Source organism: Panicum virgatum, chromosome 9K (assembly GCF_016808335.1).
Source record: "Panicum virgatum strain AP13 chromosome 9K, P.virgatum_v5, whole genome shotgun sequence".
Classification (NCBI taxonomy): Eukaryota; Viridiplantae; Streptophyta; class Magnoliopsida; order Poales; family Poaceae; genus Panicum; species Panicum virgatum.
In genome coordinates, this window is record NC_053144.1 from 25530161 (window position 1) to 25557952 (window position 27792).

The following is a 27792-nucleotide window of genomic DNA, read 5'->3' on the forward strand; positions in this document are numbered from 1 at the left end:
GGTCGATCAAATTGACAGTGTAAGACCTGTCGACTGTAAGTGGATTTTTAAGAAAAAATTAGACATGGATGGAAATGTTCACATCTATAAGGCACGATTGGTGGCGAAAGGTTTCCGATAAATTCAAGGTGTTGACTATGAGGAAACTTTTCGCCTGTCGCAATGCTAAAGTCTATTCGGATTCTCCTAGCTATTGCCGCATATTATGACTATGAGATATGGTAAATGGATGTCAAAACCGCTTTCCTTAATGGACATCTAAGTGAGGATGCGTATATGACACAGCCTGAAGGTTTTGTCGATCCTAAAAATGCTGGGAAAATATGTAAGCTTCAGAGGTCCATCTATGGATTGAAGCAAGCATCTCGGAGTTGGAATATTCGTTTTGATGAAGTAGTCAAAGGGTTTGGCTTCATCAAGAATGAAGATGAGCCTTGTGTTTACAAAAAGGGTTTTTTGGATGCAGGCCATTATAATTTGCACGGTTTTGAGAAACGCCACTACAATTGACGGTATTGGATGTTTGCCATTACAATTCTAACAAACCCCGAATCTTGCCCTATTCTACGGCTGGCGCGTATCTGGCGCGTATACGGGCCCACCTGCAGGTTTTGTATTTCCGTATGGCTGTCTTTGCCCTTGCCTTCCACCGGATAAGCCCCCCCGGTCGTCTTCCTCTCGCCTCTCTCTTCTTTCTCGTGCTCCCCCCCGACCAGAACTCCCCGCCCCCACCCAGATCCCGCGCGCCGGCACCCGCATCCCTCGCCGCCACCCGCATCCCTCGCCGCTGCTAGACGCCGCCACCGGCATGTCGACGTTGCAGTTTAGGGGAGCGGCTGCAGCGGGCTGTACAAGCAGCCCGACGGAATCGGGACAGATGTCTGACCTTTGCCCGATTAGTCAGGTGCAGCTGATTCGAATCAGAAGCAAAAAGCGTGAGACTTATGGCCAAATCTTCGTGAAGTGCCCGTATTGCGTAAGGTAACTGATTTTGGCTGAATTTGTTCTCAATTTTGAGTTGGCATTCATGCGGCTAAGGTTTATTGCAGGGTGACCCATCAACCTGTGGGTTCATCATGTCAGAGCCGCAGTATGAAGCTTATGCTCGGTCGAAGAAGGTGGCAACGCCTCTCAGCTGTGGTGATGCTGACGATGTGGCTGTGGAGCAAGGTCTGGACATGAAGGAAGAGGTTGACGAACGGAAGCAGATATTAGACAGTGTTGTGACAGAACTTTGTGAACTGAGAGTGCAAGTGCATAAGCTGAAGATGCAGATTGTTCTAGTAGCAGCAGTGTGTGTTGGTGTTGCAATTGGCTTTGTAATGAGCAAACTGTGGTAGTGCATGTGTGTAATCTGGTAGCCATGGGCATTTGAATAAAACAATTTCAGTTGTTCCTAGTCTCTTTGTGGAATCTGGTAGGCATGGGCACACAATTTCAACATAACTGACAATTTCTGAGATATATGACTTGCCATAACTGAAATAACTGCCATAAGTTCAGATAGCAAACACACACAGATGTTCATTACAAAGGCCATGATCTGGTCATATGGCATACAGGTTCAGATAGCGCAACACACACAGGTTCAGAGCGCGCACACACAGGTTCATTACAAAGGCCATGATCTGGTCATATGGCACACAATTCACAAAAGCTCAGCCCCACTACATTAAGTTCCCCTATTACATCACAGTTCTTGTGACATCATATCCTTGAGGCTTTTGACAACTTTTGCTGGGGGAGCAGCTGCAGTCCTGTTCTGCTTCTTCTTCAAGGGTGTTGCCTTCTTCTTTGCTGCATTCTTCTTCACCTTCTTTCCTTTCTTTCCCATGGAAGGTCCAGCATTGTCCTCCTCTGTCTTCTTCCTGAAGTAGACATTATACGATTAGCAGAATGTAAATGGATGCATGGAGATTTGTAAATAGATGCATGACAGACTCACCTCTTGTTGCTTGCCTTGCTGCTGCTACTGCTGCCAATCTCACCATCTTCTCCCTGCATTGGTTGTTTGCATGTCTTGACAAAGTGGCCAAAACTTTTGCACCTCTTGCACCTCACTTTCTTTTTGTTCACATTTTTCTCAATTGAGCCCCTTATCCTTTGCACCTTTGGTCTGCCAGGAGCCCTACCCAGCAAAGGAGGGAAAACCTTGAAACCAAGGTTTACTTCTGGCCATTGGGACCTGTCCTGCATAGGCTCTACTCTTCCTTCATAGGCAGCTCTAAACCTTCCTACTGAGTAGTAGGGATGGACAAAGTCTTCAATCTTCAAGCCTCTGTTGGAGAGTATCCAAGCTAAGGCATGTTTGCATGGCTTGCCAGTTACTTGCCATTCTCTGCATGAGCAAGTGTTATCTTTCAGATTCACTGTGTGCCTCCTCTGGTTGTTCCAGTCATCAAGAAGTGTCACCTCTGCAAAATCATCATCACTGACAGTGATCTTCACAACCTTCAGATTTTGGCTTATAACATTTAGATCCTTCATGACTTGAGGTAGAACTCCATCTTGCCATTGTTGTGCCAACTTCTTTCTAATGTACCTTTTCTCCATAATGAGCTCCCTAATCCTGTCTACAAGCTCATGGAGATGAAGGCCTTTCAAATGCTTGATCTGAGCATTGAAACTCTCAGACATGTTATTAGTCAAATAGTCACACTTACTAAGCTCAGAGAACCCAGATCTGTACCAAATCCTAGGGTGATTCTCTTCAAGGTAGTCTATGGCACCTGGAGCAAACTCAAAAATTCTCTTCATGTGCCATTTGAACACGTACTCAGTGAAGCTCTTAGCAGCAGGGTAGAGATGCTCAGTGAAAACATCTCCTGAATAGTGTTTCATGAAGTTGTTGTACATGTGCCTCATACACTCTCTGTTTTCAGCCACAGGAAAAACCTTGACAACAGCTTTCTCTAAGCCTTTACAAGCATATGAACAAATGACAAGGCCAGGAGGGTCTCCTATGACTTTGTGCAAGTTGTCTAAAAACCATGTCCAATTATCTTCCGTTTCTGAGTCAAAAACAGCATAGGCAATGTGATAAAGCCAATTATGTCCATCAACACTCGTGGCTGAAGCCAACTGCCCAGTATACTTTGCATGTAGAAAAGATGCATCTACCCCTACAAATGGTCTACAACCAGCTAAAAATCCATAAATGCATGGCTTCAATGCTACAAAAACCCTTTTGAATCTTTTCTTGTTGCCAACTTTCTCAACCTCTATTTGTACATAACTACCAGGTGAAGCCTGTTCTAGGTGAGCTGCCCAATTGAAAAGAAGTTGGAAGCTTTCCTCATACTTACCATGGATTTGATCCAAGGCAAGTTTCGGTCCAGACCAGGCCTTTGAGTATTTCAACTTTATACCAAAGTCACTCTCCAGCTTCTCTTTTGCATCCTTTGCTCCTTTTTTTGGTTCTTCTTCACCCACTCACCAAGCCTGTCTGCACACCAACCCTGACTGGCCATCTTGCCTTCAACAAGCTTGGTGGTAGCACATGTGTGGTTTGCAGGAAGTTTTTTTTATCTGCACAATAGCAAGTTTTAGTCTTGCTGCATTAACAGAAAAATAATTTAAACATACTACTCACATTAAGTTACCTGTACTGTCTTCTTATCAAAAATAGTTGATGCATGTATTCTCTAAGGACATCCAGGAGCAGCACACTTTGCTATGAACCTTGTCGTGTCTGTCTTCACTCCAGCAGCAAATTCAAAGCCAGTCTTCACATCATAATGCCTTATGGCTTTTCTGAATGTCTTGATATCAGGAAACAACTCCAACTTGGCTATCTTTGGGTTATCAGGGTCATGCAGTACATTGACCTCCAAAGGATCAGCATCAGCCACCTCTGTCTCAACATTCACAAATTCAGCATTTTCCGATTCATTTGCATTAGGCTTTGCATTACTGTTAGCATTGTGGTCAGTTGGCTATGCAAATTGAGGAGCAAGTGGCACTGAACCATACATATCCTCATCATCAACTCCCACATACTCTTCAGGGTTATCAAACATGTCAGGCTCCCTATCTGGCTCTAGTTCATTAGCAACAGCAGTGGGGTCTATATGCATGCTGCCTGCTGCCTCGTGTGGAGGATCAGGAGGAACCACAGCTAGAGGCTCTAGTGCATCATAGTTAGGTTCCTCAGTGCATTTATCCTTATCAAAGACACAAACTAGAATCTGGGACCTCATCTCCTCCTTATACATTTCAAAGAAATCAATCATCTGAATTTCTTCAACTAGTCTGCAATCCTCGTACATTCTTTTGTCATAGAACCAAACAGTGGCTGTCTGGTCTGTGCTTAGGTTCAACTCGGTGGTCAGATATTTCATCAGCAACTCCAATGTCATTGACCCATACTCCAGATCCCACTTAAACACTCGGCCTTTAGTGTAAGATTTCCTACCAGAGGCATCTTTGGAAACAAAACCTTCGACTTTAATCTCTAGCGCAAACAGCACATCCCTACCAAATGCATCAAATCGAAACCGAAATCAAAGAGTTCTTGCACAAATCGACCCTAATCAAACGCAACAGCTAGGGGCATTGGGTACCTGGATGCGCCGTCCTCCATCGCCGCCGCCTCAGTGCGACAACGAGGCGAGGAAGATGCAGACGTCGCCATCAGGGCGCCTCCATCCCCTCCAGGGGATGCGCACTGCCGTGTAGGGTTCCTCTTCGTCGGCAATGGTAGCCGTCCAGCAGCGGCGAGGGATGCGGACGGCGGCGAGGGATGCGGGTGCCGTCGCGCGGGATCTGGGTGGGGGCGGGGAGTTCTGGTCGGGGGGGGAGCACGAGAGAGAAGAGAGATGCGAGAGGAAGACGACCGGGGGGGCTTATCCGGTGGAAGGCAAGGGTAAAGACGGCCATACGGAAATACAAAACCTGCAGGTGGGCCCGTATACGCGCCAGATACGCGCCAGCCGTAGAATAGGTTAAGATTCGGGGTTTGTGAGAATTGTAATGGCAAATATCCAATACCGTTAATTGTAGTGGCGTTTCTCAAAACCGTGCAAATTATAATGGCCTGCATCCAAAAAAACCCTTACAATAAGGCTAGTGGGAGCGCACTTGTGTTTCTGGTCCTATATGTGGATGACATATTACTGATCGGAAATGATATTCCAGTGCTTGAAACCGTTAAAACCTCATTGAAAAAGAGTTTTTCGATGAAGGATTTAGGAGAGGCGGCTTATATTCTGGGTATTAGGATCTATAGAGATAGATCAAAAAGGCTAATTGGATTAAGCCAAGACACGTACATTGACAAGATATTGAATCGTTTCAATATGCAAGGTTCCAAGAAAGGTTTCTTGCCAATGTCACATGACATTACTCTAAGCAAGAGTCAGTGTGCTACGACACCTGATGAGCAAAAGAGGACGAGTACGATTCCTTATGCTTCAGCCATAGGGTCGATCATGTATGCTATGCTTTGCACGCGCCCAGATGTTTCCTTTGCTCTAAGTGTTACGAGCAGGTATCAGTCAGATTTCGGTGAAGCTCACTGGACAATTGTAAAGAGTATCCTTAAGTACTTGAGAAGAACTAAGGATATGTTCCTAATATTTGGAGGCGAAGATGAGCTCCTTGTAAAGGGTTACACCGATACTAGTTTTCAAACAGACAAAGATGACTCCAAATCGCAATCCGGTTTTGTTTTCTGCCTCAATGGTGGGGCAGTGAGCTGGAAAAGTTCCAAGCAAGATACGGTGGCTGATTCGACGACAGAGGCCGAGTATATTGCAGCTTCCGAAGCTGCAAAAGAAGTTGTTTGGATCAGAAAGTTTGTTTCTGACTTGGGTGTTGTTCCTAGTGCGTCCAGTCCAGTGGACCTCTATTGTGATAATAGTGGTGCCGTTGCACTAGCAAAGGAGCCTAGAACAACTACAAAGTCCAGACATATACTGCGGAAGTATCACCTCATCCGTAACTTTGTTGAGAGAGGTGATATGAAGGTTTACAAGGTGCACACAGATTCAAACGTTGCTGATCCGTTGACGAAGCCTCTCCCACAACCAAAGCATGAGGCGCACATGAGATCTATGGGTATTAGATACTTACATCAGTGATTCTAGTGTGCGTGGGAGATTTTTGTGTCATGAGTATGTTTATGTAATGATAAATAATTGTTGTTTGTTCCATGGATGATTATTTTTACATTGATTATCAAGTATGTGACTTGTTCGTGAAACTCTTTGTTGACAATGATATGATTCTAAATTATCCCTAGTTTATGTCATTGTGTGGGACAACAACGACGTTGAGACTAGCACATGCATTAATTGATGATCATGTTTCACGGATCATGGATATGGAGATATCGGATTAATGATGTGGACACATGTTGGTGAACATGGTGTTGGATTGACCCACTCCAAGACAATGTTGGGATTGTTATTTTGTATGTGCCATCAGTTGTTCTTGAGTGTTATACCTACTGGATCCTTAGACCTGAGATCGCCATTGTTTCTCACTGTGTGTAGTGGTGCATCTTGGGGCTGCTAAACGCTACTCCGTGACTGGGTAGTTACAAAAGTAGCTTACAGGTGTGTCATGAAACATGGAATGGGATGTGAGCGGATCAAGATGGAATTTGCTCCTCCTAGATAACGGGAGAGATATCTCTGGGCCCCTCGAGATAGTTGGATTTGAAACTGCATGGCCATGCCAAAGTGATTAAAGAGTTAATCATGATGACTAAAGGTTAGTTATGAATAGAATCCACTATTAGATCGAGAGAATGGTCGAGCTATCACAAAGGTGGCACGCATCTCGCTTTGAGCTTGACTGGTATCGTGTGCAAAGGGATCGGTGTATGAGTATATCTAAGGTTCGGCCGATATGATCTTTATGTGTATTTGTGAGTCACTATGCCCTGTTAGGTGCCGCTATTGACTTGTGATTCGGAAATGATTTCCGATCACGACCACCTACACACGAACCTAACGGGTCACACACTTAAGGGGTTTGGAATGTTGGAAAGCTTGCCTGTATGATTGTCTCTAGTGCAAGTGGGAGATTGTTGGTGATATGCCCAAGAGCCCATCGTCACAATACGGTTTAAAGGCCCAAGAGGATATTGATCTAAGATAGATTAGGGTTATTAATGGGCCTATGAGATAGAAGCTCATTAGTACGCCCTATATATACGAGGGAGGGGCTAGGGGGCGATACCCCTGTGAGCCGCGCCACCTCCTAGCCGCCGCCCCTCCCTCTCTCTCGGCCGCCGCCCATGCCGTGCGTGCGGTGCTAGCACACCGACGCCCGGCGTTTTATCCCCGTACGTGTGGACTCCGTGGAGGCGCTGCTGCGACTGCTGCGCTGATCGGCTGCTGGGATCAAGTACGAGGAGCTCGGTTCGTGGGACGTGATCGACTACTTCCACTACATCGACGCGCGACTTCTTCCGCTGCGCTGCGCGTCTAGTGGTAACGATCTATGATCTTCTACTCGCAAGCATCTTGGGTATATGCGGTAGTGATGCTAGCGTAGCCTACCCGTTTACCTACACAATAGCCTGACGGTATACATGTATATGACCCTGTAGATTCAGAAAATTACGCATTAAGCAGAACTTAATTTAACCCCTTGTTTTGTCATATCTTCTATGGAATTGTGTGTGTACATACTACTATTTTTTCCCCTAGCTTTGTATGTGGTATTTAATTCAGAAAATTAAAAGTATACCATATTTATATCTCAGAAAAGATATCTCTGAAACTATATTAGATAATTATCCATTACTTTTTGCACCCTACTACAAGTTTACATGTAGTAAACTAATATGCATATCATTTAAATTTATGTAGAAAATGTCTGATCTCGTGAAGAGAGTTTGATGTGCTTGCTCCGAATGGCAATAACTGCCTGTCTTGGTCACTTGATGCTGAAATACTCCTTAGTGGGAAGAACCTCCTGAAGACTATTAAGCCCAAGAAGGATGATGCTCCTGCTACTGAAGTTGAGCAGGCTCAGGCACTGCATTTCCTGAGGCATCATTTAAGCAGTACTCTTAAGAATGAGTACATGACCGAAAGGAATCCAAAAGTCTTATGGGACTCATTGCATGAACGCTTTGAGAAGATTGAATCTGTATTGCTCCCACGTGTCCAGCGTGAATGGCAGAACCTACGCTTTCAGGACTACAAGACTATTGAGGATTGGAATACCGCTCTATATGGGATCGTTACACGCATGAAGTTGTGGGGCATAAAGCTTGAAGATAAAGATCTTATAGAGAAAACCCTGTCCACCTTCCATCCCTAACTTACTTATGTAAGTCGCCAGTATAAGAAAGACAACCATAAAACATATGTCAACCTGAGTAATGCATTGCAGCAGGACCAGGGAGAAGATGAGACTATAATGGAGAACTATTTGTCTCGCCCTACCGGCACAATAGCACCACTAGAAGTAAATGCTATGTCTTTCAAGAAGAAAGATAATAAGGGAAAAGGAGCACAGAAAGCTCCATGGAAGGGAAAATTTAAGAATACTAATAACTTCAAGAAGAAGGGACAATGGAAACCAAAGAAGGTTCCATCAGGGGGAGAATACGGTAAACAAGATCAGGTTTGTTATAGATGTGGAATGAAAGGCCACTGGTCTCGCATTTGCTGCACTCCAAAGCACATCGTTGACTTGTATCAAGAGCTCCATGGAAAGAAGAAAGCCAAGCATGAAGCTAACTTTGTGGAAAGCAAGAGACTAGAAAAAGGAGAATGCTCCAAAAATGCAGACAAGGAACCAGCAGTCCCCAAGCCTCTTCCAGCAGAAAAAGAAGCTGCGCCAAGTGGAAAGAATTTTGGAGCCATGGACATTGATGACAATGATGAGGATGATTTTGGAGAAGAATACGAAGATATGCATGGGAACACGGCATAGTCCTATTTAGGAATATTAAATAGTAGCAGTAGGTAGTGGTGGTGCATTTAGTTTTTAATTCCTGCAATGAATTAAATGGATAGTGTGTAAGCTCTTCTAAACGAGCAACCAATTATCTAATATATTTTATTAGCATGAAGACTATTCTCAGTTGCAATAAGTGTTCTATTTTTTTTAGTTTCTCTTTGCTATCTCTTATGAATGAATTGCTTTAAATATAGAACATCGTGGAGTACAATGATTATGGAAGAGGAAATTTGTCTGGTAGACAGCTGCACCACAAACACTGTTCTTAGGGATACTCGTTATTTCCACACACTCAGGAAGTATGAAGAAGATATAACAACTATCATTGGAAGTGGTAAACAAATTGTTGGCACTGGTAGAGCCACGATAATACTCCCTAATGGAACAACATTAGTAATCGCAGAAGCATTACTATATCCTGAGTCAACCAGAACGTTGTTAAGTTTTAGAGATATCCGTGCAAATGGTTTTCATGTAGAAACAAACAATGATAATGGCGAAGAACGCCTAATCATGACTATGAAGTACGGAGACGAAAAGACTGTTGTTGAAAGCTTCCCTTCCATTAAAGAAAGTTTGTACTACACATATATTAAACCACTGAATGGTATAGTTGCGTTCAAAACAATTTTTAGAAATCAAGAGTCATACAGAATATGGCATGATAGTATGATGCAGAGAATCGTGAAGAATTCAAATGGTCACAATTTACAAACTAAAGAATTCCCAAATCAAGAAGATTTTTTGTGCATAGCGTGTGCAAAAGGGAAACTTATAACACGACCCTCACAATTAAAAATCCAAGCAGGATCTCTTTCATTTCTGGAACACATCCAGGGTGATATTTGCGGACCGATTAATCCCTTGTCTGGGCCTTTTCGATATTTCATGGTATTAATAGATGCCTCTACGAAATGGAGTCATGTATGTCTACTTTCTACCAGAAATCATGCATTTGCACGTTTAATGTCCCAAATCATTCAATTGAAAGCAAATTTCCCAGATCACAGGATTAAGTCTATTAGAATGGACAATGCTGGGGAATTCACCTCGAAGGTGTTTAATGACAATTGTATGTCATTGGGCATTAAAGTAGAACATTCAGTTCCATACGTGCATACTCAAAATGGTCTAGCAGAATCATTAATTAAGAGGATCAAGTTAATAGCAAGACCATTGTTACAAAACTGCATGCTACCTACTACTTGTTGGGGGCACGCAGTGCTGCATGCAGCAGCACTCATACAATTAAGACCATCTGCTAATAATGAAGAGTCTCCTATGCAATTAGTGCATCGCAGAGAACCTAACATTTCCCATTTGCGAAAATTTGGATGTGTTGTATATGTCCCAATAGCACCACCTCATCGTACTACGATGGGCGCTCAGCGAAAACTCGGAGTTTACGTGGGGTTTGATAGTCCATCGATTATAAAGTACTTAGACCCGTTAACTGCGGATCTACATACAGCTCGCTTTGCTGATTGTATTTTTAATGAAGATCATTTCCCGGCATTAGGGGGAGGAAAGTACTTGTCCAGGGATGAATGCCGAGAAATAATTTGGGAAGCCGCAGGGGTCCAAGGAATGGATCCACGCACTAAGGAGACTGAATTAGAAGTTCAGAATATAATAAATTTACATAGAATTGCCAATGAATTGCCTGAAGCCTTCACTAATCCAAAGGGGATTATGAAATCACACATACCTGCAGTAAATGCACCGGAAAGAATAGAAATTCCACATGATGAAGTGGATGAACTAAAGGAATTCCGACTTGCATCTTCCACCTCAAATATGCGGAAGAGGGGGAGAGAACCAGTTGCAAAGGTTCTAAAAGAACCAAGTGTACAAGCACAAGTGAGATCTTCTGGGAGACATCCTAAGAAAATGAAACTGGAGCAAAATACAATACAGAAGAATGTGAAAACCCCCAAAGAAGGTGAAGGAGCTCCAGATAGAGCACCATGTGATGTGGATTCACATGAAGTGATTTTTCTAGTAGAAAATAAACCCAGTGAGAATGTGTACACAACTAATACTCACGAAGGGAAACCGGAAATTCCTGATCTAAACGTACCGGGAAATGACGTTGATCTGGAATGTGATAGAATAATTGAGAATTCAACAACTTATGTTGAAACAGGAGAAACATTTGAAAGAAAGACTACTAATGTCGACATTTTCTTTGCTGCTAAGATTGCTAAAATAATAGATCTGGATCCAGAGCCGAAATCGTTATTAGAATGCAAGAAGCATTCTAATTGGTCTAAATGGAATGAAGCAATCAAAGCAGAATTGAACTCGCTCTATAAAAGACAAGTGTTTGGTCCAGTTGGCCTCACCCCTGAAGGTGTCTACCCTGTAGGTTATAAATGGGTTTTTGTTCGAAAAAGGAATGAAAACAATGAGGTGGTTAGATATAAAGCGAGACTAGTAGCACAAGGTTTCACGCAGAGACCTGGTATTGATTTTGATGAAACATATTCTCCTGTAATGGATGGAATAACATTCCAGTATTTAATATCATTGGCTACAAATCTGAATTTGCAGATGAAATTAATGGATGTCGTGACTGCATACTTGTATGGGTCATTAGATACTGAAATCTACCCTGAAAGAATTAAAGTCCCTAAAGAAGGTGAACGCAAAATGTATAGTGCGAAATTGCAAAGATCACTCTACGGTTTGAAGCAATCTGGTAGAATGTGGTATAACCGGCTTAGTGAGTTCCTCCTACAGAAGGGGTTCATTAAAAATGAAGATTGTCCTTGTGTGTTCATAAGAAAATCAGAAAAGGGATTCTGTATTATCTCTGTATATCTAGATGATTTGAATATTGTTGGAACAACACAAGACATTGAAGAAGCTACTGCTTACCTAAAAACTGAATTTGAAATGAAGGATTTAGGCAAGACAACTTATTGTTTAGACTTGCAGCTTGAACATACTCCAGAATGGTTATTATTGCACCAGTCAAATTATACCAAGAAGGTATTAGAAAAGTTTAACATGAAAGATGCATACCCTCTGAAAACCCCTATGGTCGTAAGGTCACTCGATGTAGAGAAAGACCCTTTTAAGCCAAAAGAAGAAAATGAGGAAATATTAGGACCCGAATATCCTTACTTAAGTGCCATTGGAGCATTAATGTATCTTGCAAATGGTACAAGACCTGATATAGCATTTGCTGTTAACCTACTAGCAAGGTTCAGTGCTGCTCCAACCAAACGGCATTGGAATGGCATTAAGCAAATCCTCAGATACCTTCGAGATACCTTCGAGGTACAGAAGACCTTGGATTATTCTTCCAGGAGAAAGAAGATTTAAATATAGTGGGTTATACAGATGCAGGGTATTTATCTGATCCTCATAAAACATTATCTCAGACTGGATATGTGTTTCTTTATGGTGGAACAGCTATTTCTTGGAGATCTACGAAGCAAACAATTGTGGCCACCTCAACAAACCATTCAGAGATAATAGCACTTTACGAAGCAGCCAAAGAATGTATTTGGTTAAGACGACTCACACATCATGTACAGAATACATGTGGAATTAAAATCTCTCTGTCCCCAACCATTATCTTTGAAGATAATGCAGCCTGTGTTGCACAAATACAATCGGGATATGTAAAGTCAAATATCACGAAGCATATTTCACCTAAATTCTTCTTTACGCATGAATTGCAGAAAAAGGAAGAAATAATGGTAACTCATACTAGATCATGTGACAATCTTGCAGATATGTTCACCAAGTCATTGCCAGCAAGCTCTTTTGAGAAATGTAGATATGGAATTGGTATGAGGAGACTTAGAGAAGTATGCAAGTCAGGGGGAGAAATTCCCTAAAGCACAATATCCTACGATTACTATCTTGAAGATAAATAATTTATTCAAGCATAATATCAAATTTAATCTGGGAGATTAATTGAACATTGCACTCTTTTCCTTTATGAGTTTTACTCGAAGGTTTCTCATGAAAGGTTTTTAATGAGGTAATGTGTGTAACAAGGAAACGGTAATATGTACTCTTTTCTCCAATTTTTCCCACTGGGTTTTTAAGGAGTTTTTAACGAGGCATATATATCATGGTATTCGCCCAAGGGGGAGTGTTAGGAAACCAAATTCCAGGAAGGAAAGACCAAACTGGATTTGGCAATATCCTGTCGGAGTAGGAATAGAACTACTATCCTACTAGGTTTCTTGTGGGCTTCTACTGGACTATATATATGAGAGAAGACAAACCTTTGTGATTATCCAATTGTGTTCTATCAATAAAGAAAGGTCTCCATCAGATTTGTGTCTTTGTTCTACTTTCAAGATTGAGTTTTAAGCTATGTTGGAGAGCCAGAGAGTCGAGAGGATCAACCGCCGATAACGTTTCACAACAGATATATATCTAGATTTGCCAAACCGGTCTACAATTAAAATAAATTGAATATATTATATACTTATAATATACACATTATTGTTCAAAAATTGGAAACTCGTATTAGTGACAAGAACCTTGCTAATGCCTTGCCTGCGCGTAGCCGGATATAGGATGTGCTCGTACGTGTTTCCCATGGAAGGACTCAAGGAAGGCATTGGCCGTCAAGTACAGTGAGGAGGCAACGGAAAAGGAGAAAACCCGTTACTGCAAGCGGTACTACGATCCCTCGCATCACATGATGAAACAGATCGGGTAGGTTTGGTGGAGCCCTTTTGGCACCGTGGCCGCGGCCGGCGGGACCCGTGCACCCCCGCGCGCTTTTCCGATCCCCTGCTCTGCTCACCGTTCGGCCCCGGCCGCGGGTCCCCCGCACCGCACCGCCGCACGCACGGGTACGGACGGGGAGGCCAGGCCACGTATGCACCTGCCGCTGGCCGCCAACCAACTCGAACTCGACTCCTCGATCTGGCCGCCCCGGCGGCCAGCAGGAACGATATCGATCGCCGGCTCGGGCGCCCGCAGCAGGCCGGCCGGTTGGCGTCGCGGCGTGACCTGACCGCCGCCAGCGCCCGGCCGTGATCGTTGGCCCCCGTGCGCCATGTGATCGCCGGTCGGGTTCCCCCCGCCGGGTGCCTTTCGCTGGCCCATCCCCATCGTTTCGAGTTGGGGACTTTAATAAAGCAGGTTGATTCAACTTGTTAACAAGTTATTGTTGCGAGAGAGCGTGGGTGTATACTGTGTACAAGCCATACATAGCGGGCCAATGCCAACTAGTCACAGCTGAGTGGCGCACGGAGACGTTGGGAGATGCCGTCGTCGGTGCGAGGCTACTGCCGGCCGCGGTTGAGCCGCGCGGCGGCGGCGATGGACGCGCCCACCCCGCCGGGCCGCGCCGCCGCGCACCTCGGCGCCCACCACCCGCGCCGCGTCCTCCCGCTCCACCTCCTTGTCCTCGCCCAGCCTCGACGTCGCGTCCTGTACGTGGGCACCTCGTCACAAACACAAGGTGCAAACTGCAAGCAAGTATACACACGAGACGCATGCACGTGCCCGGCTGCTATACTCTCCGCCCGCCACGTGACCACCAAGGCAGGGTGGACGCGTGGCGTACCGCGAGGACGTCGCGCAGCGTGGCCCTGTCCTCCTCGCGCCGCGCCACGGCGTTGGCGTCCGCGCCCGCGCCCGCGCGGCGAGCGGCCCGTCCGGCCGGGCCTCGTCGTCCGCCCCGCTAGCCCGCGCCTCCGCCGCCGCGATCGCCGCCGCGTCGCTCGGCTCCACGGGCTGGTCGTCCGCCGAGAACGCCGTCGCCTCCAGCGCCTCGCCGATCGTGATCTTCGTCCCGTCCCTCACCGCTCCGCCGCCTCCGAGCTCGTCTGCTTCTGCTGCGGCGCCGTCATCCTCCGCCGCCTCGATGTACTGCCCGACAGGCTGCATTACATGTGTACGCATGGGCACGAGCGCAGAGTCAGCGCGCGGGCTCAGGTCACAGCTTGGCATCACGAACACGGTGCACGGCTAACATGATAGCACCCACCTGGTCGGCGACGAACTCCGTGACGACGCGGGCGCCCGGCACGCGCGCCTCGGTGACGGCGACGCCGCACTCGGCGGCGTCGCCGTCGTCGCGCGCCACCACGCCGAGGCGCTCGTTGCGCCGGGCCGCGGACTGCATGGCGGCGGCGGCCCCGCCCCTGGGCGCCCGCCCAAGCACCGCGCTCTCGGCGGCCTGCATCGTGGCCGGGTCCTGCGGCGCGACCGGCGTCCTCGCCAGCTCGCCCTCCACGGCGAACACGTCGCCGTAGAGGACGGCGCCGCCGCCGCCGCCGCCCGGTCGGTCCTGGCCTTGGCCGTCGGGATTCGCCGGCTGTCTCTTCCGCCGCTCCTCCTTGCTCATCCTGGGATCTGATGCTTCACTAGCTAGCTGCTGGGTGCGGGAAGAGTCGTCAGTGCGAGTGCGCGCGAGCTCTGACTCGTGGTTGGTGGCGGTGGATGCCGGCGGGTTTATGGCGGCGAGCGAGCTGGATGGGAGGGAGCGGTAGGGGAGAAGGCGGGCGACGTGTGCGGCGCGCGGGCCGGCACGTGGCGTCGGCGCTGCGAGGTGGCGGCTGCGCGCGCACCGACCACAGGGCAGGCGGCAGACTGCCACTGGCACGCACGAACCGCGTATGGGGACAGAGGCACAGAGCTAAATGGGCTCTGGGGCATAACGCAAGCGTCGTGCATCGATCGTCCATGACGGACTCAATTTTGCTCCGCGCCCGGCGGTGCGCTGATGAACAACTGCAGAGATCATAAAGTTAGTTGATCCTTCCCCCAATTTGCAAACATGCAGCCCAACCTGATAATCAAATACTAGTATAATCCCTTTTGATCCAATTCGATTATCGTGAAACAGCATCTTCACAGAACAAGGCATGCACTCTCGGTCTCTCGCTAAATCAACTGGGGTTCAGTGCCCCATAATATATGGGGATCCGTGCGAGAAAAACAGGATTACTGATTTGCTGCACGCATGCCATGAATGGAGTGGGTAACCATCTAGTCTCCGCCATAGTCACAGGATTCGGGGCCGAGGGTACCGTTTCTCGACTCGAAAACACCGACCCATCTCGAAAGCGCGGGTCGTTTTCGTTTCCGCCTTGTAAAAGCCTCTTATAAGGACTGTATCTCGTTCCTCGATCCTATTCTCGACTCCATCGACTCCGAATCTTTGTGACTATAATCTACGCTACACACCACACGAGGCAGTGAAAGGAAGTATTTTGAATGCGAACTTCAACAAGTTGAACAATATGGGCATGCATATCCTTTTATTGCATAGTACGTGTATCCGCATGCCATTATCTCTTAATTTATCTTATTACCTATATTTTGAATGCCCAGTTCAATATATTGAACAATACGAGCATGCACATTATTTAGTGCATTATTAGTTTTAATGTGCAAAAAAATATGTGTATCCATATCCCTCTATCTCTTAATTTATTTTATTACCTATATTTTGAATGCACAGTTCAACATGTTGATAAAAAATATAAGCATGCACATTCTTTAGTGCATTATTTACCTTTTATGTGCACTAAATCACTCTGGCTAACTTGTCACCAACCAGCCAGCGGTACTTTTCTCTCACACCAAATCAACACCAGCCACCCACCACAGCCGGCCGAATAGAGTGAATATGTGTATCCGTGTTCCACTATCTCTTAATTTATTTCATTACTTCTTTCTCAAAAGAAATATTTCATTACCTATATTTTGAATGCAACAGTTCAACATGTTGAACTATACGAGCATGCACATTCTTCAGTGCATTATTAATTTTTGTATGCAAAACATCTGTGCACACTATGAACTTATTTTTTAGAATGTGCAACACTATAAATTTATTTATTTTATAATGTGCATCACTATGAATTTAACTTTTTCTATACATATGTGCATCTTGATCAATTAAAAGAAAAGTGTGCGTCCATTTCCGTACACTGTGGTGGGATGGGCCTTGACTTCCGTGTCCCCCCCTCTCTCCGTTCTATACTATACTACTAGTATAGGTTAGTATTCAATCTGACAGCGCTCCTTCTCTCTGCAACGTGTCACAAATCTCTGATTTCTAAAGCTGCACATTTAATTTTTTTTAAAAAAAAATCTGCACATTTGAGTGGCTGTAAAGATGAGAGACGTAGAACCCAAGTCCGCATTCCTCTCTCTCTCTCTCATAGTTAACTCTCGTTCGAGTTTTTCTTCGGTATGTAACAAGAATCCTATTAAAATCAAGAGTTTTACATCAAGTGTTATCTCAAAACATCTCTCCGAAATTCATCATAAGTTTCCAGATATTTGGCTTGGGACTCCATCAATGGAGGGGCAGGCGTCACGGGCTAGTCCATGCCCATTGTCCCCGTGGTAATGAGTACTCCATCTGTCTCAAAATAAATGTAATTCTAGAACCGAGCATGCAAGCCAATGCTGTGTAAAATTACCAAAATACTCTTTGTCTTTTATGAGGAGTGGATAAGATGTTAATTATCTTTTGTGAGAATCTTTCGAAAATTATATTGTCTTTTGTAGTAAGTGGGTCAAAGTTTGTATTTTTTATGGGACAAAATTTGAACTCTAAAATTGCAATTATTTTAGAACGGAGAGAGTATCATTCAATGACACTGGAGATCAATTTTTCTGTGGAAAACATCTTTGTTTTGGAGTAGTGTGGGGGGGGGGGGGGGTAGGACTTTGAAAGCCCAACGATAACAAGCTGAACCATGCGATGCTTGTGTTGGGCCAAGCCCATTCGTGTTCGACCGTAGTATGTAATTTTCTGGAGCGATTGGAGAGGGACATGATGATGAATTGTCTAGAACCCTAGCTACTTTCTACAGAAAGGAACAACCCGAGCTACTTTCCCCAATTTATCCTCTGAATGCTCTCAAAATTCAAATGCTTTCAAAAGCTAGAAACAAAAAGCATCATGTCATATGACCTTTCCAGTTTCTGACTTTTGGTGGCATATGAGTTTTGGACAACCCAAAAGCTAGTAAATCCAAAAATATCTAGAAGCTCAAACAAATAGGAACATTCATCTGCATAATGTGTTTAAACCATCTACTAGTTTACGTATTTCACAATTCCTGATCCACCCCCGTTTTGTTTCCGGAAGTCTCTACGCCGCCGCCTCCTCACTACCATTACCACCACCGACCTCAACCAATGGATGTTGGTCGTCTCGCCTACTCGATGGTTCGCCCCCACTGACATGCTTGTTGGGACCGGTGATCACTAATACAAAAGGTATTTTTTCAGAGGAGGGTAAAATCATATTTTTGAGGGTGGTTGCAGTATTCGTCCTAATTCTCGTCTCTAAAATAGTATTTTTAGCTGTGAGAATTAGGAGCGAGTAACACGCCCGTCCATAAAAATCAAGCTACAAATCCATATCCAGAAAATAAAAAATTCACCCATGCAAATCAATCAATTTTAGGGACGGTTTATACCATTAACGGCCCCTGCAAATCCATGTTCAGGTAAAAAAAATTCAAAAAATTGCAAAATAAAAAAGAAATAAATATTCTAGTCAACCATCCACCATCACTAGCCCTGTAGTATCAAGCTATAATTTTTTTGACAAAATATGCACACTTGCATCACCTAGGATTCAAATCGGCTACCTCAAACCTTGCATGTTTCTTTCTCACCACCACACTACACAGTAACTTGTGACTTTATGAAATATGCTATTCTTTTATATTAAATCAAAATTTGATTTGTAGGGGTAGGTGACGCCATCACCCGCCCCACAAATCCGTTTTGCCCCTAAAAATATTTTCCTATTTTATCCGAAATATCATTTAAATTTTTACATATAGCAAAACAAATTAAAAAAAGTGAATCTTCTACACTATGATTATTGTGAACTATTGAATGAAAAAAAAATTGTCACATATATTTCAGTATATATAAAGGTTAAGATTATGGCAACCTCAAAATATGACTTGAGTTATATGAGATACTATATAGTTATATCTATTAGAGAACTTATATTAATTTTTTAGACCATTAAATGACCTTAAGTAAAAAAGTTATCAACTAGAAAGTTTTATATCTTGTCATTCTCTACAATTTTGATATAAAGTTTGACTTCATCGAGATTATATGAAAAAGTTATGAATTTATTTATGTAGGACCATTTGTAGGGATCAGACGAGCTATGCCATCACCCGCCCCTAGAAATGCATTTTTGGGATGGGTGAGGCTATCACTAACCTTTGGAAATGCCCCTAGAAATGTTTTTTAGGGGCTGGTGACCCTGCCCCTACAAATAGGGGCCATTTGTAGGGGCGGATTATGGCGTCACTCGCTGTAGAAATGCATTTTCAGGGGCAGGTTAAAGCAACAATAATACCGCTTTATTTGTAGCAATAGGTTATATTTTGGCCCACTCGTTAAAAAATTGGGATGTTGCTACGAATCGTTTTTTAAGTAGTGTTCAAGTTTCCAACTGTTACAATTTGTTGAGTCAAGATCAGTAGGTAATTAGCGATGCACGCACAACACGTCAAACGTCACGTGTTCCCCCAAACGAGACGGACGCTGACAAGCAAGCTCGTACGTACAACCATCCTAGTATACTAGCTAGTACTTCAGTAGCTGGATCCCGAAGCCAAACTCTCAATCTCGAGGCCGGCTCCTCTTGTTTAAGCCCTAACAAACGAGCTGTGTACGATCCCCGGCCCGATCCTAGCATAATTGTTAGGCTAGTCTCAATGGGGTTTTAAGGAGAGTTTCATAACATTAAATACCATCAATTTTGCTGATATAGCAAGAAGAGAAAAAGATATAATTTCATAGTATGTGAGGAGAGTTTCATCACCATGAAACTCATCTGGTACGATTATCTAATTCTCAGTCTAGATATCTGTGTTCATGAAACTCCCACTGAAACTATTTAACGTAACGTACAGGTCAGCACGATCGATAGCGGCTTCTCCAAGCATGCTGTACCTACGCGCGAGCCTTGCTACAATGCTGCGTTACCTTCGTTTAGCCTCCGCGCCTCGTCCGATCTATCCCTATTTAAGCACTGGACTCCACGACGCCAGCCATCGATCTCATCCCACAAGCTCAAGAACAGTAGTAATAACTAATATAATAAGCTAGCTTGCCTCCTCCGATCCATTCCCTCTCCGCTCCCATTTCCATCTCGTTCTCTTCACGCAGCCACACCGACCTCTGCATCGATCGCTCGGCGTCCATTTATATGGCCAAGTCCCTGATCTTGTTGTGCGCAGCGCTCGCGGCGTGCTTCGCGCTCGCCGCCGCTGACTGGTCTCAGGGCACCGCCACGTTCTACGGCGGACCCGACGGCTCCGGCACCATGGGTAATTAAGCTTACTACTAATACTCATACACTAGTTTTAAAAAAAACATTACTGATAGCGTCGCTGATGAATGTGCCTGTTTGTAACGATATATACGTACAGGCGGCGCGTGTGGGTACGGTAACCTGTACAACGCCGGGTACGGCATCAACAACGCGGCGCTGAGCGAGACGCTGTTCAACGACGGCGTGTCGTGCGGGCAGTGCTACCTCGTCCTCTGCGACGGGTCACGTCCGGGCGGCCAGTACTGCAAGCCCGGCAACAGCGTCACTGTCTCGGCCACCAACCTCTGCCCGCCAAACTACACGCTGCCCAACGGCGGCTGGTGCGGCCCGGGGAGCCCTCACTTCGCCATGGCGCAGCCGGCGTGGAAGAACATCGGCATCTTACAGGCCGGCATCATCCCGGTCCTGTACCAGCAGATCAAGTGCTTGCGCAACGGCGGCGTGCGCTTCGTCATCACCGGGTCCAACTACTTCCTGCTCGTCAACATCCAGAACCTCGCCGGCAGCGGCTCCGTGGGCGCAGCCTGGATCAAGGGCGGCAACACGGGGTGGATCCAGATGACCAGGAACTGGGGAGCCAACTGGCAGGCGCTCTCCGGGCTCGTCGGCCAGGGGCTCAGCTTCGCCGTGACCAGCACCGGCGGGCAGTACATTCAGTTCCTCAACGTCGTGCCAGGAGGGTGGCAGTTCGGCATGACCTTCAACACATACAAGAATTTCGACTACTGATGATCCATCGACCGTAAACCAATTCAACGCAAAAAGTTTCTGCTATGCACGTTTCTTATAAGAGTCTGTGCTACCACAGTTTCTACGATCCTATGTTTCTCGAGAGCGCCTAGATAGGTTGCAGTTGTTCTTTTAGATAACCATAAGTAGACTTACTCGTATCTGAATACTTTACAATTGCTTCATAGGCAAGGTGCAGGAAACAATCTATCCCTACTCCAAGATAATCCATAGCACGTTATTATTAGTTCTATACAATTATGCATGACAGATTTCTCCCTCCACCACATTCAGTAATCTGCTACAACATTGGATACCAAAAATATAAAAGGTATTATTATTGGTAATGGAGAGAGATGCTTAATCTAGCTAGAGATGGTTTTATCTTATAAGTTTTGCTCTGGTGGTTCCTTCCATGAAATTTGCACGAATATCAAAGCAGCCATAAATTAGTTTTATTATTTTCCTGTGTGGGTACTGTTTTGGCTTTGGGCCCGGCCCTAGCACGGTGACGGCTCCGACACTATATATGGCTGCTGCTTCGCGGCGCTCCCTAGCACAGAGCATAGAGTTGGTTGTTCCTTCCCCAATTTGCAAACATGCATGCAGCACAACGGCACAACCTGATAATCAAATAAGGTGCTACGTACTCTCATGCATCATGTCTACTTTTGATACCAAAGGGGGAGAGAGTGGAGAGATGTGAGTCAAGAGGAACTTTTGATAGTTAAGCTTTTTGATCTTTATTATGATGTGCTACTCTCATGCATCATGTCTACTTTTATGCATGCATTTGTGTATATTGCCAGATAGCGTGTTTGACATGGGCTTGTACTTATTTCATATCCTTTTGCCATGTCTTGTGATTTCTTGCGTATAGTATGTGCTTAATCACTTTATTCTTTACTCTTACATGTTTCTACTAACGTGTGTTTTGCATGTTTTGCAGCAGTAATCTTAAGTTTTTGCAATGATGGACTTTCATGGTATTCTTGACCCCATCATTGGGGTTTTCACTGTATTGGTGCAAAATATATACGCAAAGATTAAGGATAAGCTAGTTCTAAGTTTTATTTGGCGTTCAGAGAGGCACTTAGAATAGTTTAGGATTTTTTTTCCTTTGGTCGTCTTTGGTCGTACTATAAAGAGGGCAAGGTGCAGTAGCTTGACCTACATAAGCCTACATATAGGCGTGATGCATGCTTGTGAAAATCATCTAGTACTAGGTACCTAAGATAACGCTATGAGAGGCTTAGGGCAAATACAAGGGGCTGTGGAGAGTCGTAGACATGCAGCATTTTTTTTGCAACCGCCCCCCACCCCACCCCACCCCACACCACAAAGAGCAGCAGTTACTGCCCACCCATCGTTTCCGTCTACGGCTCGAGCGTGTGCTCCCTAGGGTTAACCATTTCGTATTCCGTTCCGAAATTTCGGTGAATTTCGGACGAATTTTTTTGAATTTTCAAAACGAAATTTTCCGAAAATACCGAAATAATTTTCCCGGTACCGAGCGGAAACGAAAAATTTCGCCGAAATTTCAAACCCTGGTGCTCCCAGGCGAAGCGGCAACGAAGACCTCCGTTGTAGGGCGCGTTGCGGCGGGGGGGGGGGGGGGGGGTCGTTTTGGCGCCGCGCCTTTTACCCACAAAAATTTCTTCAGCTCCGGCCACCTTCGATTCGCCACCTCTGGTGAGTTTCCCTTCGATTCCTCGCAGCCCCAGCTTCCCCTCGCCTCCCTCGACCCGTTCTGGCGCTAATCTCATCGTTTCCCTTGCCGTGCAGGCCTCCCGGCGGAGCTCTCCCACCGGCTCCGCCTCTGCTCGCCATGCCGCCTCCTTGCCGCGTCGTCCTCCTGTTCACGCCTCTGGTGAGCGTCGCCTCGCCCCAGGCCATCCCCTGCGCGCGCTCGCCGGCCCCCGTCGGCCTCTCTAGCCCGTTTCCCCCTTTGGCCGTCCTCGCCGTGCCGGCCGCACGCGTGCTAGCTCGTTCTGTCCGTGCCTCGCCGCGAGTCAAGGCCCCTGGCCTGCCTTGACTCGAGCCTGGGTACGAATAGAGACTGAGCATCAATCGTTGCGGCTAGTATTTTGTAAAGATTTTCTTCCATGCTTTAATACTTCCTATCAATCCCTCATTCCTTACTCCTTACACGGATGATTTGGGCTTTGCTTGCCTGCTACACGGATGAATTGGCCTAGCAAATGCCAAACAAACAAAGCGTATAAACAAACAACGAATTATTTAAATGTATTGTGCATTCTATGCAATAAAATGACTACATAGATCAACTGTGCACTAGATCACCATAAATTTGTGTGTCAAAATCTGAATTAATCAATTTGCAAACAACTTATTGTACAAGCTGTCTGATCAGCTGTCTGTTTGTGACAAAAAGACAGCTCATGTCTGCACTGTTGTATTTGCCCTTAGAGACGGGTTATAAACTCAAAGAAATTTAATTGAATGAGTTTTTTTTAACTCAGGAGTCACAAATTCAACAGACCGATTCATTTGGTCGCGGAGATGTGGGGTCACCGAATCAATAGGTGGTCACTGGCTCGTACGCTACTGGAATGACAATATAGTGCGTTGCTCAATGAGAGTGTAACAACCGAATCAGTCAGTCATACTGTATTACTGGCTGAACTTTCTAGAATGATAGATTGATTCGGTGGCCAGTGAGTTGATCAAGACCGAATTAGTCGGTGGTATTGTGGTGTGTGTGCAAAACCTCCTGAAATGACCGATAGATTCGTTGCTCACTGGTTTTGCATTGACCGAACTAGCCAGCGGGTGCTTAGGAAACTGCAGATGTCTCTAGACTCACAGTACGGTTTGGTGATCGCGTAGAACGACTGACCGAAACATTCGGCCATCTATCAGTGACCGTTAATACTGTGCCAAACCGTACTGTCAATGCAGAAAGTGTTCACCGATTGGAACGGTGATTCTATTTTTACCTGACCAAATCAATCGGTCAATGCTGCGTAAAGGGCGCAGTGACTAGTTTTGAGTGAGGCTAGCTCCAAGGAAGCTCTCTTGGCACCAGAAAAGTTTCACACTCACATTTGGGAGTCAAGAGCAAGTGAAGCGCTAGAGTGATTTGCAAAGTTCTTAATTAAAAATTAAGAACATCATTAGTACTTAGGGAGTAGCAAGTGTGCATCCAACTTTATTTTTCTCTTGGTCATGCGCAGGCCACGTCAAGTATCTGTTGTTAGTCTTGGTGATCGGCATCACCTAGACACACCTAGACACAGCTTGGTGGTGGTGTTCCTGGTGACCTCTCCAGGTTGTACTGTACTCGGTTTGGAATTCGCCGATCACCGATATGCAGTTGTAGAATGGATATCCACTAGAGTACTTGATTCATAAGTGGAGTGGAGAAAGGGGGAGTGATACCTATGTGTGGGTGCTCCAGCGAGAACTAGGGAGAGTGCCGGCTCTGTGATACCTCAAGAAAAAAATGGTGTTCTAACCCTTTATTTTATTTACACAATTTCGATTGCTAGAATAGCCATGCTATACTGCCAGAACTAGGGTATAAAACTTTGGAACGAATAGAATAATCCACATGCTAAGGTTTATGCATACGGAATGATTAGGCTTATGCATAGGGTTTAATTTCTGCAAGAAAAATTTGTAGAAGCCTAATTCACAGACCTCTTGTAAGGATCACCGGGGTGTCCGACCCTAGAGGGGGAGGGGGTGAATAGGGTCGCTAATCGCTTTTTAACCTAGGGCTCAATCTAATTGCATAAGATAAACCTAACACGTCCTACACATGTTAGTTATGACTAAGGTTTATCTATGCTACCCTCTACTCACCCCAAAAGACTTGCAACCTATAACCAATCCTAATCAAACTAACTAGGAAAGTAAAGGTAAGCAAGAAAGAGTAAATGCGGAAAACGTAATGTGGTAAGTAAAGCGGTAAGGGAGAGAATATGCAAACTCCCGTGAAGACACCAAGACACACGATTTAACGTGGTTCGGTTAGGACACCAAAGTCCCTCCCTACGTCCACGGCCACTTGCTCACAAAGAACAAGTGTGATGCCGAGTCTCTTCGCTTGATCACCGTCTTGCCACGCCTCCAAGGCTCCCGACAAGCAAAGGCTAAGTGACGCCAAGTCACAAAGACGAGGTCACCGCCACAGTCTATCTCGAAGCGTCACCACGGCACCGTCTTCACTATCTTGGAACTTTAACACCAAGTAGGGGCCTCCTTCCCCGCACAAAGTGTCGTTGCCACTCCACACCAAGTCGGAGGGTCACACGACGAGCACACAAGGTGCTTGCCGCAGCAAGGCTTTCTCTCAAGCTAGTTCTCTCAAGAACTAAGCCTAAACAAGCACTAAGCACTCTCACAAGTGTGCTTAAGCCTATATGATGTACAATGAAGCTCTATGATGGTTGGAGATGATCTTTAGCTCTTGTATACTTCCTTGAACTCCAGCACTTCCAAATGACCCGGCCTTGGGGGTATATATAGGCAGCACAAGCAAATATAGCCGTTGGAGAAAAGCTGCCAGAAATGTGCTTAACGCCGGTTAATCCGACGTACCCCAAAAGCCATCATCGGTTCAACCGGTGTATGTAAACTGCCACTTGAAAAACTAGCCGTTAGCAATTAACCGGTGTATCGCCGGTTTAACCGATGTAATCAACCGGTGTATGTAATATTAGCGTCGGTTTAACCGGTGAGTGTAACTTCTTCACGTTCCTCCAAAAACCACCTCTCTGGACAACTGAACCGATGCAATTGACCGATGCATCGTCGGTTCAACCGGTGTATGTAATTTCATCGGTCTTCATCTGCCAATGCACCGACGTATACATTTTCTTCAACGTCGGTTAATCCGGTGTAAAACCCTAGCCCGCAGACCTTCTCTGTGATTGCACCGGTGAGTTCATTTTGCCCTACGTCGGTTTAACCCGTAGGGGCGGCCCTTCGGGTCTAGCTACGCCTATCTTCTCTTTGTCATCACTTGAACCTAAAAGCCTGGGAATGTTTATCTTAACAATCATATTAGTCCAAGTATTGTGTGTGTCATCAATCGCCAAAATATTATATTGAAATATGGCATGAGAGGCCATTTTCGCTACACCTCTCTTTGGCATCTTGATCCTTCCATACTGTTCACTAAAACTTATTTCACACAGGGATCGGAGAACAGTTTGTTCTCTGCTACTACACATCGTTTCCCGTTTATCTAGCTGAATTGATGGAAGCTGAGAGCCTGAGAGGCAAAATGGTTTAATTAAAAGACAAGCGAAATCAAGATGGAAAGGGAAGCGTGTATATAATGAGCCATAAAAACCGGCATCACAATTAATTACTATTGTCGAATTTACAGAACATGTAAGCACTAAGCTATAGTGTTCTACTAGAAAAATGCTGCGCCGTTGGCGCCCCCGAGAGGCCCGTCACGGATATATATGTGTGGTTATAAAGTTTTATTGCTGGCTCGATCAAATTTGATTTGGGTTGTTAAATGTATGTATGTGAGGTGTAGACTGTTGAAATATGCCTACGGATCGTCCATGCGTTCGTAGCGAGAAAGTTTGTATGTGGCAGTCATTATAGGTGTCAATATTGTGGTATATGCAGTGTGTAAATGTGCGAGGTGATTAAACCTGTCACAGATACACATTAAGGAGGTTGGTTTCGCAAAACGCTAGGGGGTTTTCTGTGAATTTGATGATGGTCGAGTGCAGATTGGTTTCGCCAAGGACCAGGGTTTTTTTTATAAAGTTGCCATCAATAGAGTGCGTGTCGATTTCGTTGAAGTTCAGGTAGTCTTTTGTAGACATTCACAAAGATTGGGGGCTTTTTTTTTTGTAAAATTGCATCCATAGACTGCGGATTGATTTCACTAAAGGTGCAGGGGTTTTTCGCCAAATTTACATCCCCAGATCGTTCATGCGTCTATAGCGAGAAAGCTTGTATGTTGCAGTCATCATACCAGCCGGATCAACCCTACACGAACAAGAGGAATCAGAGCACAATGCACCAGTAAACCAACTAAAAGAAGCATGAAGAGAAAACTATCTTGTAACGTTCCAGGAGATGAATTGTTCAAAGGTCTCAACTGGGAAACACCAGCTGGATTCCTTGCTTCCTCAGGAGAGTAATTTTCAGGCGTTGAAGGTGAAAAACCTGACGAGTTCCGTGAGTTGGTGGAGAGAGGGTTTGAACTATCAGTATCATAACCTTCATTTCATATAGCAAATCATAAGCAAATCAGTTTGGGATAAAAAAAAGGGCGTGATGCATGTTTACTTACAATTGAATTTCTTCCATTCAAGAATTCTCCTTTCTCGATCGAACACCACGAAGACCAGTCATGAATTTTTCTGAAAAAGACAAAATCTAAAAGCTATTTTGGAATGGAACACTTGAAGGATCGAGTATGTTTTTTCTTGAACGGGTAGCAGCACTCTTGAAGGATCGAGCATGTTTTTTCTTTGGAAACTAAATATGGCCTAAATAGCTATTAGGTGAGTGTGTTTGGATCCACCAACTAATTGCTACTACCTTCATTCCAAAATATAGCTATTTTTAGATTTTCTTCAAGTCAAATCTTTTAAACTTTGACCGTAGATGGTAAAAGGAAACACAAAGATTGACAATATAAAAATGATAGTAGTTTAGTAGTGATAAAATCAACTATTATTATGTGTAATATTTTATATTTAAAAGTAATTATTTTTGAAAATACTATATTGGTTAAAGATAAAATATTTAACTTTGACCAAGCCTAGAATCTGTTATATTTTAGGAGCCCGGGACATTAGGATCTCCGTCGTCTGCACTAGCTCTGA

General features: G+C 44.9%; 2 protein-coding genes and 1 pseudogene across 2 annotated transcripts; 1 reads left to right on the forward strand and 2 right to left on the reverse strand.

The window, feature by feature from the left end:
• Positions 1–1690: 1690 nt before the first annotated feature.
• LOC120647876 lies at positions 1691–2856 on the reverse strand. Its single transcript, XM_039924694.1, has 2 exons — positions 1946–2856; positions 1691–1868 (listed from the first exon to the last, which is right to left on the reverse strand). Exons 1-2 carry the CDS (start codon positions 2854–2856, stop codon positions 1691–1693), a joined length of 1089 nt encoding a protein of 362 aa, XP_039780628.1.
• Positions 2857–14183: 11327 nt separating this feature from the next.
• LOC120647877 lies at positions 14184–15250 on the reverse strand (annotated as a pseudogene).
• A 4751-nt stretch (positions 15251–20001) lies between these two features.
• LOC120648632 (expansin-A31-like) lies at positions 20002–21250 on the forward strand. The gene is made up of 2 exons (XM_039925353.1): positions 20002–20231; positions 20334–21250. Exons 1-2 carry the CDS (start codon positions 20111–20113, stop codon positions 20963–20965), a joined length of 753 nt encoding a protein of 250 aa, XP_039781287.1. The 5' UTR covers positions 20002–20110; the 3' UTR covers positions 20966–21250.
• Positions 21251–27792: the final 6542 nt, after the last annotated feature.